The sequence below is a fragment of the Gadus macrocephalus genome, chromosome 6, assembly GCF_031168955.1.
Source record: "Gadus macrocephalus chromosome 6, ASM3116895v1".
In the NCBI taxonomy this organism is placed as follows: Eukaryota; Metazoa; Chordata; class Actinopteri; order Gadiformes; family Gadidae; genus Gadus; species Gadus macrocephalus.
In genome coordinates, this window is record NC_082387.1 from 22,108,087 (window position 1) to 22,120,028 (window position 11,942).

The window sequence follows — 11,942 nt, forward strand, 5'->3', positions numbered from 1 at the left end:
CAATACGACCAACTGCTCAAAGGCAAGAAGTAACTTTTTAATGGGTGAATATTCACCCAGTAGCCTAGGCTATGGAAGCTTGAGAATAAAACACTGTTTTTGATAGAAAGAAGGACTTTTAGTGGTCCAGTCTGGGTATTTGAACAGAGGAGCTCATTCAATGATAAGGTTATCTGACTGCTGTCAAAACCCAATGTTACATTACCTTCCCTTCTGATCCGGAAAACCCTCCTTCAACATTACTTATACAGACCAGACACCCTGCAATCTAAAGACCAGTAGGCTACATCAACATGATGGCATTTCCATCCAACAATCAGTCGAATCCTTCCCTTGAGGACTAGCTTCACAGCCACACATTTGTAAAAATAAGCAGTTCTCTGTTTTGAAAATTTCATTTACAGCATTTATTTTCACCCAAATTAGACCAAACGGTTGACATGATGAATAGGAACATTGGTTGTTCGAAATTATATGTGAGCTTAATGCTGCCATCTATCGGCAACTTTGCACAATTACCTAGAAAAGCAAAAGAAGTAGAAAATAACAAAACATTTATTCAGGCTTATTTAGTATTCCGTTGTGTGCGTGTGTTAGTGTGTGTGTGTGTATGTGTGTGTGTGTGTGGGGGGGGGGGGGGGGGGGGGGGGGGGGGGGGGGGGGGGGGTTGTGGGTGCGTGTGTGTGTGTTAGTCGGTGCATACAATAGACATCTATTCGTCTATATTTATAAAAATATTTGCTAGGTTGACATATAAATGACAAAAATAAGTATTGTAATGATTGAAATAACAGTTTTCTTAACAAGAGATATCAACAATAGAGCAACAATAATAATATTTATATAGATGTGTATATGTATCTGTATAACGTCAAATTACATCATATGACATATATATATACATATATATATATATACAGTATATATATATATATGACATTTATGTTGCAACTGACAGTGAAACAAGCCACAACATGTGTTTGAACAACAACAGAATTTAAATATATTTGACCATATCAAGATTCCCTTTTCCCAACATCATCACCATCTTCCATCCAGTCGAGTCTCAGCTACCGGTCTGAGCCATGGTCCAGACAGGCTTCTGCCGAGGGGGCCCGGGCTGGTGCACGGGCTGGATCACGGGGGGCAGAGCCCTCCTGCCCTGCGGCGGCCTGCTGCCCCGGCCCTGAGGTTGGAAGAACCTGAGGTCTGGCTCCCTCATCTGCAGGGCGCCGCTGTCCCTGCAGCCGCACAACGTCTCCGACTTGGCCCGGGGCCCGACGATGACGGGAGCGCAGGTCTTGGTGACGATGGTGGTCATGGTGCGGGTCAGCACGCGGGACCTCCTGCCGGTCAGCGCGGGCGCGACAGCGGCGGCGGTGCCCAGAGGCTTCTGCTTCTTGTCTGCTGTTTTGCCGTCCGTCTGTTCCCGGCTCCTCCCTTTAGCCGCAGCGTGCAGGGGGTGGGGGGCGTTTCTCATCTTGCCTTCCACGTCGCTCACGGCCCGGTCGGCGTACGCCTGCATCTCGACGCGAAGCCGGGAGATCTGCTCTTCAAACTCCCCCCTCAGTGTGATCCTGGTGGCCTCCAGCTCTTCTTCAAAGCTTGAGGGCGACGGAGGCGCCGTAGCTTCTGGCTCCGTCTCACCTTGCTCCCCGTTGGTCAGGGTTCCTCCCTCGCCACCGGCCTCCGAGACGCCAGCGCCGCCTCCACCAGCCCCTCCTGACAGGCCGCTGAGCAAGGAGGCCGTCCCCACCTCTCTCTCCTTGATCTGCTGCATCAGGTCCAGCAGGCCGGTCTTGGCGTGGCTCAGCCCTGACTTGGCCCTGATCTGGCTGCGGACCTGCTTCAAGAGGCTCTGCATCCTCAGAGGAGGTCCGGTGTTGGACTCTGAAGGAGCGCCGCCCGTCCCGGCGCCTTCCTCGTCGAAGGGACTCCCACAGGTCAGGCGCTCCTCCCCCGTGCGCTGTGATGAATCAGCGTCTGTGAGGGCTCCGCGGGGGGCCTCCGAGTCCGTCTGAGGCGGATCTCCCTGTTGGCCGGGTCTCTCCTGGTCGTCTGTCTGCATCTCGGTGGATGAGTCGGGTCGGCCTCACCTCCACACACCACGTCTGGCTCTCTGGCTCTCTGCTCCTCAACTGTGTGCTGTGTGCGCTGGCGGGGGAGGTGGCACAGCAAGGGGCTAAGGTGCCTTCTCCCCTCCCCACCCCCCTCGACCCCATGGAGTTCACCCCAGGGGAGTGTTGTGATGTGTGTCTGTGTTTTGTGTCTGGTTTCAGCTCCTCTGAAAAGTATGTGAGGTGCTTGCTTTGTAGTTCCATAAAAACGGTGTGATCTATAACACAACACTTTTCCTTTATGTTAAAGAAGTTGAGGTTTGGAAATTGATGAGATGCATCACATTTTTAACAAATCCAAGTTGTCGGTTGTGCGACAAATCATTTTGTTGTTTCTCATTTTTCCAGTAATGCAAACAAAGCGTACCACCATTATCAGAGGTCGGCTTAGGTCAGGAGGTAGAGCAGTTGTTCAATCCCCAGCTCCTCCTAGCTGAGTGTTGATGTGTCCCTGAACAAGACACTTAACCCTAACTGCTCCTGACGAGCTGGCTGTCGCCATGCATGGTTGACTCTGCCGTCGGCGTGTCAATGTGTGTATTAACCGACGTAAGTCGCTTTGGATAAAAGCGTCTGCCAAATGCCCTAATTGTAATTATTAACAGTAATAATTCCAAAATAAAAACAATAAGAGATCATGTGTCTCTATTCTGCACCATGAATCGGGTGCTAGGTGGCTATCTGAAAACATGTGTGGCTGCATGTCCTGACAACAGGCAGCCCTCGAGGGAACAGCGTGAAAAACAAGGACCTTAAGGGAAGGTGAAGTAACAGGTTTGAGCTCAGCTCATTAGAGTCGTATAGCCCGCCGTAGGCTGAGGACGGGATGACCACCTCCACGCGGCACCTTAATAGTGTCCCATCATTTAATCCCCCTTGTTGTTCTCTCGCTACCGGCGGTGTCATCACCCCCTAGCAACCAAACAGAGCACCCTAGCGATTAACTCGTCAATCAATTAATCAGTTTATCAAGTGTTGAATACTTTTTTTTCCGACTTAAACTGCTTCATACTACTAGCTTATATTAACTTATATTAGGAGACTATACTACTACCCTATCTTTACATATGTTAGGAGTCTGCTAATGCTAACCTATATTAAGATATAGGAAGCTATACTGCTATCCTACATGAACATATATTAGGAGGCTATACTGCTACCCGATATTAAGAACATTTAGGACACTATAATGCTACCCTATATTAAGATATAGGAAGCTATACTACTACCCTATATTAAGAACATTTAGGATACTACTATCCTATATTAAGAATATTAAAGGTCCCATGGCATGCTACTTTATGGATGCTTTAATATAGATATTAGTGGGCCCCTAACACAGTATTTGAAGATGTTCCCGAATTCAGCCGTGGTGCAGAATTACAGCCACTATGAGCCAGTCGCACATTGAGCTTTCCCCAAACACACCGTTTCGGTGTCTGTAGCTTTAATGCAAATGAGGAGGAGAGAGGCGGGTCAAGGAGGAGGCTGGGGGTGTGGCCCTGAGCAACTTGCAGCCACGGTACCATGCACTCTGTTTACAGTGTATGTATCGCAATGGCGAGGCGCAAACACAGCCTTTTGCCGTGTTCTGAAAATATTCTACAACAATCCGGGTGCTCTGGCGGGAGTCCTGGAGCTCTATATCTAAATAATATCATATTATACATAGATAACTATATCCTATAATATATATTATCACGGCCAAAAGCTGTTTGCGCCTCCAGTCGATATTATGATTCTCAAACGACTGCGTGAGGTTCTCCGACGTCTCTGGTTCTTCCACTTCCACATCAGTCTGAAGTAGACTGAACCGCGACATGGAGGAGAAAGGGATTGTTGCCCGCGATTGTCTCTCGCCAGAGCCCCCGCTGCCCGCTTCCAAGGCAACACCGCCTCGGCACTGCCCGCTTCCCGCTGCCGAGGCAACGGGCAGCGGGCAGCGCCGAGGCGCCACAGCCCCGGTTCAGCGGGCAGCGGGCATAAAGTGAAATTTTCATGCCATGGGACCTTTGAAGAATCAATGCACCTAACGTCCCAAGAGGATTTCGCCAGCCAGAGAGACAGTATATAGCTCATTTCCTGAGGGAATGTAGACACTTTCAATGGCTTACCAGCTCTGTTGCTTACTGTTGCTTTTAGAAGATATTCCATCCTAAAATGCATGCACAATTTCAACTGAATGGATCAGAGCTGACTCAGAATGTATTCACACTGCTGTCAGTCATAGTGTCATCTCACAGGCTGGTCCACAGCGTGCTATAGATGTGGTACACACTCACAACAGAGGGCTTTGAGAGGAACCACCACGCCATGCAGGGCCCATGGATCATGGACGCAGTATCACTCTGTGGACGAAGGGGAGAGGCCTGAGCAGGAGCCATGTATCGCTAACCCGCTGGATCACGGCGAGTACCATTCCCTGGCACACCTCTATTCCCGCTGGCTGCTGGCCTCAGAGGTAAACAGAGGTAAGGCTCACCGTGGGGAACAGCCGCCGGTAGACCAGGCAGTAAACCCCCAGGGGAACTGCCCAGGCAACCGTTACCGGCTGTTGAACTGACACAGAGAGAGCAGGGGGGAAGCTGCGTGGATACCCCACATAGCTCTGGTGTCCAGCTCTCACCGCGAGAGGAGCTGCCCATCACCCTCAGACAATCGTTTACTTTACTTACTACATTGTAGCAAGCTTTCATCCAGGCCAGATTTACATACAGATGATGAAGGAGCAGGTATAAAGGGATTTGGCATTGGCATTTTACCATAAACACACACCCACAAACAAACACACACACACACGCACACATGCACGCACGCACATACACACGAGCACACGCACACACACACACACACACACACATACACACGCACACACACACACACATATATAAATGACTTATATATATGCTGCTTATGGGTCGACTGCAGTGTCAGGCTGCCTATAAACTTTGTTTGGTCGTGTAACCTGGACCAATGGAACATTCGATCAACTGAATTTTGCATTTTCAACAACATCTGTTATATGATCTGCAGTCCTATTCCAGTAACAGTGAAGAGAACTGATGTCTGTACGACCGCCGCAACAAAGAGATCAGCCAATCAGAGGCTTGCATAGGAGAGCCTCCTCTTGAAACTAACCATGAACATATGGTGTTATTTTGTTAAACTAAAGGGGGTGGTGCTGAAATCCAATTCCACACTAAACTTGCTGAGATGATGTTCCACTTTGATTTCTAATAAAATATATACATATACCAACTGTATGCATACACATTTATACATATATTCTCTTGGTCTCTCGAAGAGGCCTGTATTTGACATCAGTCCCTAAAGAGGTTAGTTTAGTGTCTCAGTCGAGGTATGCCACATCCTCGGTCCCTCGCCCTCCCAGCGTACGGCCCTACCCCCTCTCACCTCCCCTCCAGTCTCCGTGGTGGGCTGGACATTTAAACTCTCCTATTCTAAACCCTGGACCTTGTATCTTCTTAAGCAAACGGCTGTTGTTCAAGCAGGAACACAAGATGGTGAGTCAAACACTAATTTAGTATGAGTCCTGGTGATAATTGGTTCTGGTGATTGCATGAAGTAGTTCTATGTCTTACTTTTTGCTACTATTACTTAATTACTTAATCATGTGCACAACAATATATCAGATTAATATAGGGCTGCATATTTTGTATACAAAAAAACGATTCACTATTATAGCTTATTATAGGGCTGCTTTGTAATATTGTTGTCATTTTTTTTCAGACAACATACACTGACAAAGGCGAAAAGGTTTGTGCTGACATTTGTGTATTTGTCAAACTCTTTCTCAACAATTGTATCTTTACATTGTTTGATTATAGTAGAATAAATAAACTGTGTGTGTGTGTGTGTGTGTGTGTGTGTGTGTGTGTGTGTGTGTGTGTGTGTGTGTGTGTGTGTGTGTGTGTGTGTGTGTGTGTGTGTGTGTGTGTGTCTTTGTCTGCGTCTGTGTGTTTAGCACGAAAAAGGCAAGTTCCTGTGCTTCGATCACCTGACATTCTGGGTTGGAAATGCTAAACAGGTATGTTACCGCAGAAAGAGACACCTTTCCCAACCAGAGGATTTCCTGAGAGGTACAAGATAAACAGGAGGTTGGTGTTCTGCTCCTGGTAGGCTGCGTCGTTCTACTGTAACAAGCTGGGCTTTGAGCCCGTGGCGTACCAGGGCCTCGAGACGGGCAGGAGAGATGTGGTTTCCCATGTGGTCAAACAGGGCAAGGTAAGGACCAGACGCACTCAGCGGGGTGTCGTGTGTACGACAGCTGGACACGAAAGAAGAAACAACTTGTTCATCAATAGTTTGAAAAGAAAGAAATATAAAGCTATACATCAATGATAATTATGTTGATATGTTGCATTATTGCAGCTGCCATTTCTCCCTCGGAAAAGAAATGTTGTTGCCTCAATAGACCTTGCCTGGTAAAATAAGGGTTTAATAAAAACATGAATAAACAATGAATTCCATGAAAAGCATGGAATAGATGACCTCCTATGGTATTTGGAGTGGACTAGTAATGTTAATCTTTGGCTTCCCTCCTTTACAGATATTGTATGTTTTCTCCTCTGCTCTCAATCCTGGAAACAAAGGTAATGATGCAAATGACGTTGGTCTCATTCCCTGGGATTGAAGGATAAAATTCAATGTAGCAATAGAAAAGCATTTATTTTGACTCATGCTGTCTTTTCTCAGAGATGGGCGAGCATCTCATCAAACATGGAGATGGGGTGAAGGATGTGGCGTTCACAGTGGAGGACTGTGACTACCTTGTGCAGGTAATAAAGCTCAAGAACTTAAACCCAAGAGTTTGAAGAGAAGACGTTCAAGCAAATTCTGCTTTACTGAGCTAAACATATATAAACACATCATAATATAATATATAACGATATTTTACATAACACACACACACACACACACACACACACACACACACACACACACACACACACACACACACACACACACACACACACACACACACAAAATAGACATTTCCACAGCCAGATTGAAGTAATGACTATATTGGGCTGCTGCGCAAACATAGAGTGTCAAGTCTGTATTGATTGATAATTATTATAATCTTTACGCTCCTTTTAACCTGGCCCTCTATTTAAAAAAATTGGCCGCCATACAGTCTATCAAAAACTGGTTCAGTAGGGGTTTAATTTTAATGAGTTGACCTGACTGCATGGAGTTGTTTTGACCTGACTGGCAGAAAGCCCGGGAGCGGGGAGCCCTGGTTGTGAGGGAACCGTACACCATGGAAGACACTCATGGCCAGGTGAAGCTGGCTGTGCTCCAAACGGTAAGGGCCACCATGGAGGACATATTATCACATGTTTAGAGAGGCTCTCTCCAACGCTGTTCTGCTTAATGAGCTTACTCAGTTCATAGCAATAGCTAAAGCTATACAAACGTTGTTTGTCCGTTGGTTTTGATCAAGTACGGGGACACCACACACACGCTGGTGGAGCGTACGGCATACAACGGCCTGTTCCTGCCTGGTTTCAAACCGCCGCTGCACAAAGACCCCCTCCTGGCCACGCTGTGAGTAACAAACAACAGTCCTGCTGATATGAGAAGATGTACCATGGCTGTTTTCTTTGAGGAGGTCATTTTGCTTGGTATTTCTGTGCAGGCCGAGCGGGAAGCTGGATTTCATCGATCACGTTGTGGGGAACCAGGGAGACGACGAGATGGTGCCAGTGGTTGAATGGTAACATGCTGCTCTTTGCGTATGACGCCAGAGCATTCTGTTTTGAAACGCTTGTTGAGGAAAGACCTGTTTTAAAGAGTTTCAAGTAAACTGGTGTTCATCCATGAAAAGTGTTCCGGTCGCTGCATTTAAACGGGACTTGGAGGAGGAGAGGGGTGGGCTGGTAAGAACTTAACCCTGCCCATTCTGAGTGCTGACTGCTCCACCATGACTCAGCGCTATTTCTCTCAGTCTCCTGGAATTTCTCCACATCTGGGTCTGATTTGGACCTTGTTACAGGGATTGGGCTGCTCCTCCTCATTGGATGAGCCCCCTCATTGGATGAGGAGAAGAGTCACATGACCCAAGCCCAGATGGAGCTGCGAATTAGAAAGCTCTTTATCAAATAATGCGTGGCCAATCACGTCTCAGTTCCAGGGTCGGTGAAGTGTTCAGAGTGCCACTGCAGAAGGTGTTCCTCTCAGCATGAAAGAAGCGATCCCCTAAAGCAGGACCACCTCTTCCTCCCGTGACCTCCCCCCATTTGAACCCCAGTCGTTGTTTCTTCACGTTCTGGAGTGACCTTTGACCTCTGGTTGACGGTATTCTCAGGTACCAGAGGAACCTTCTCTTCCACCGCTTCTGGTCCGTGGACGACAAGCAGCTGCAGACTGAGTTCAGCGCCCTGCGCTCCATCGTCGTGGCCAACTATGAGGAGACTGTGAAGATGCCAATCAACGAACCTGCCACTGGGAAACGCAAGTCTCAGATCCAGGCAAGGGCTCCCCTCTCATTGGCCTCATGCAGGGACATACAACCCTCCAACAAAACAACTAGGATGGTTTTATACTAAATTATAGATTATTATTCATTCAGATTATACATTTGGTCATACAAGGTTCCTATCATGACCAAAGTTTTATCCTTAAAGGAAATATAAAAACAGCTTTTCTAGTTTTTACATGTGAAATATGTTGAATATGTAGATTAAAGAAGGGTTGACTGCCTCTGGAATACATGCACTTGTATTAATGGAGACTCTGGCCCCTCACTTCCTGTGACCACCAGGAGTATGTGGAGTACTACGGCGGTGCAGGAGTCCAGCATATCGCCATGAATACGTCAGATATAATCACCGCAGTAAGTACCAGAAAAACCACCTGCAGATGAACTGACAGCAACCCTGGTCCTGCTCGTACGGAGAGCCGCAGACCGAAATACAGCTGTTCATGAAACGTATCGTCCAGCACTTTTTCTTTTCATGTTGTTTGCAGATTGTTAACCTGAAGCAGCGCGGGATGGAGTTCATGTGTGTACCGGACACTTACTACGAACAGCTGAGAGAGAACCTCAAACACTCCAAGGTCAAGATCACAGAGGACCTGGATGTCCTTCAGGTCAGAACGCCGTGCCTTTCCCTGTGGGGGGACGGGGAAGCTGTGTTGGCACCTTGAGGAGAACAGAGGAGAAACAGAAAGAAAGAATGCTCTGCATGAAGATAATAGGAATTCAGTTGAGGCCATAATTAATGTTTTGCCGTTATTAATTTTCAGAACTTGAAAATCCTGGTGGATTTCGACGACAACGGATATCTGCTGCAGATCTTCACCAAGCCGGTCCAGGATCGTCCTACAGTGTTCCTGGAGGTGATCCAGAGACACAACCACCAGGTGAGGACTCTCAGGCCTCCAGTGCACGTCAACTTAAAGGCGCACGTCAGGCCCTTGTGGTGGACGCAAGGAGGGTCCGCAAGGACGTAAAGGGTCAATCACCCCCTTGCGTTGCTTGAACGAGGGTTCATAATCAGCCCTTAAATGGGAGCAAACACTTTACCCACAAAGGGATAAGCGGCCGGGGAGGGAGGGAGGGAGGGTATTGAGTCTCACCAGTTGTGTTCCTGTCTCTCTCCAGGGCTTCGGCGCAGGAAACTTCAAGTCTCTATTTGAAGCCATTGAGGCCGACCAGAATGCCAGAGGAAACCTGACGATCCTCACACCCAATGGCGTCTCAAAGATCGCTTGAAGCTTGAGTGAACTATCCCACGTGATTGTGATTGATGCCGAGAGTCTGAGCATCACCACTGTGAGCCTGATAGCCGTTTGTCAAATGAAGGATATTAATGCACAAGACAAGAGTTTAATAATGCCAAAGCAGGAAGGACATTGTGTTCACCATATTATTCAACGTTACTTGATGGTAATTCTCTTTTTTTTAAAGGACATGTAAAACTGTTTGCATTGTAATGTTTACTGTCCTTCGTTGCAATATCCCATAATTCCTTTATATAATCAACCAAAGTTCTGGAGCAGTATGGGTGGCGGCTGACGTCTCGGAGGGGAGTTTGACACAAGCCGCCATTCGCTCTCTCAAATGAAAGCATAATGAGGTTAATTTGGATGCTCCACAAGGGTAGCTAGTGAATTTAAACATGACTTTACCCTGTACTGTACTTGCACATCATTCAAAAAACACTTCAAGAGGGCGTGTCCACCTAGATTTATGCTGAATAGATCAGTCGACCAGCCTACCAAGTGGACTGTAGCAAATGTTGCTTATCTATCCATCATACATCTAGCCGTCGGCCCCCAGAGGCAGGGGATCTTCTCGTCTTCGTTGGGGAACTTGTAGTCGTAGGTGATCTCCTCGCTTACGCCGATGGTCTGCCTGGAGTAGATGACGATGTTCTTCTGGGACTCGACCGTGATTATCTTAGCGTAGCAGTTGGGCTGAGGGTCAGAAGGAGAGTTTGGTGTATCGTACAATGACCGTTTTGTGTAACTCTTTAAATAGACCATTGTTGTCATGACTATAACGAATTGCATTATATAGCATCGCTTTCTATACCATGTTATAAATAAAAAATACTTGATGCAGACCGTTGTTATGAGTTCCTTCTGTGACTACCCCAGTCGGATATCTTCAGAGCGGCTAGACGTCAAAAGACTCTTGAAGTGTTATATTGTATTTATTTAATCTTGGTTGGGTTTCATCAAATACATTTTAGTTGCATCATGTATTTATAAAGGGGAGTGATGCCTGGTTAAGGTATCTCAACAAACCTTGCCTCTGGGTTAGAGGACATAGAGAGCACCTTACTCCGGTTCCTGTACCCGTTATATCCCCCTCTTCTCCCTACCTCCTCCCACCATCCTGCCCCCTCCCTTCTACCAACCCTCCCCAGCCCCCCCCCACTCCTTCACCCCCCCCCCCCCCCCCCCCCGCCAACCACCTTTGGCCCACTACCATCAACAGACACCAGCCCCACCTCTTCCTCATCCTCCTCCTCCTCCTCCTCCTCAAACCAGCTCGCATCCCTTCCCCCCCCCATCGCCCTAGTCTCCCCCTCATTGGAATCCATTGACACACACATCAGTCAGGTACAGGTAGGGCGGAGACCCAAGCAGATGGCTAAAGTGATGATGGGTCAAAGCAAAGGCAAATGTCCTACACAGCAATCCCAATCTGAAGCCACCTCCTCAAACAAACAGAACAGGTTTTATCTGCACTCCAGCCAGTCCTCCATCCCACCACCACCACAACGCACCCTACAGCTTAGACTTCACCACATCCTTAATTCGGCTTTGTTAGGTACCCGCACCCTCACTCCCGAGCGCAGACGGACGAGTGTAACCACCGACCCGAAGCCTTGACCGATCAAGACGACATTTACAATCCACAGACACGATCCAACAGAGTTTAAAGTCAGGGATTGGACCATTCGCAAAATCAAACCGGTAGTGATCGGTTACTCCAACCTGAGTCCGATCCCTCCCCACACACACAGATAAGTTGCTTTCAGACATACGTGCAATTCCTGATATTCTCCAGCTATTCTCCTGATGGGCTGTATGTGTGAAAAACATTTCCTGACATTTGTACCCTAAAATTCTCCTGAAAAAAAAACTACCCTTGAGGTAGTATTTTCTCCGGAGGAAAAGATTATGTGGTGAATTTCTCAGTTAGTGGGTGTGTTGATGATGCTTCTTTCATGCGTCCCTGTGGAGGGAACACAGTGGCAGGCAGCATTTGAATGTCAATTCAAGAAGACATATGACTTACTACGAGAATGGCCTGGAAAGAGGCACAGGGAAGGGCATATTTTCAAA

At 47.4% G+C, this 11,942-nt stretch overlaps 1 protein-coding gene across 1 annotated transcript; it reads left to right on the forward strand.

Moving 5' to 3' along the window:
* The first annotated feature begins 5,411 nt into the window (after positions 1-5,411).
* Positions 5,412-10,711, forward strand: hpdb (4-hydroxyphenylpyruvate dioxygenase b). Its single transcript, XM_060055049.1, has 14 exons — positions 5,412-5,641; positions 5,868-5,894; positions 6,103-6,165; positions 6,258-6,362; positions 6,688-6,730; positions 6,834-6,916; positions 7,357-7,446; positions 7,585-7,688; positions 7,780-7,857; positions 8,449-8,611; positions 8,905-8,976; positions 9,111-9,233; positions 9,390-9,506; positions 9,748-10,711. Exons 1-14 carry the CDS (start codon positions 5,639-5,641, stop codon positions 9,856-9,858), a joined length of 1,182 nt encoding a protein of 393 aa, XP_059911032.1. The 5' UTR covers positions 5,412-5,638; the 3' UTR covers positions 9,859-10,711.
* Positions 10,712-11,942: the final 1,231 nt, after the last annotated feature.

Coding starts and splice junctions, on each gene's coding strand:
- hpdb (XM_060055049.1), top strand. Junction 6,166..6,257: donor GGGTTGGAAATGCTAAACAG/GTATGTTACCGC, acceptor TGCTCCTGGTAG/GCTGCGTCGTTCTACTGTAA. Junction 8,977..9,110: donor CGTCAGATATAATCACCGCA/GTAAGTACCAGA, acceptor TGTTGTTTGCAG/ATTGTTAACCTGAAGCAGCG.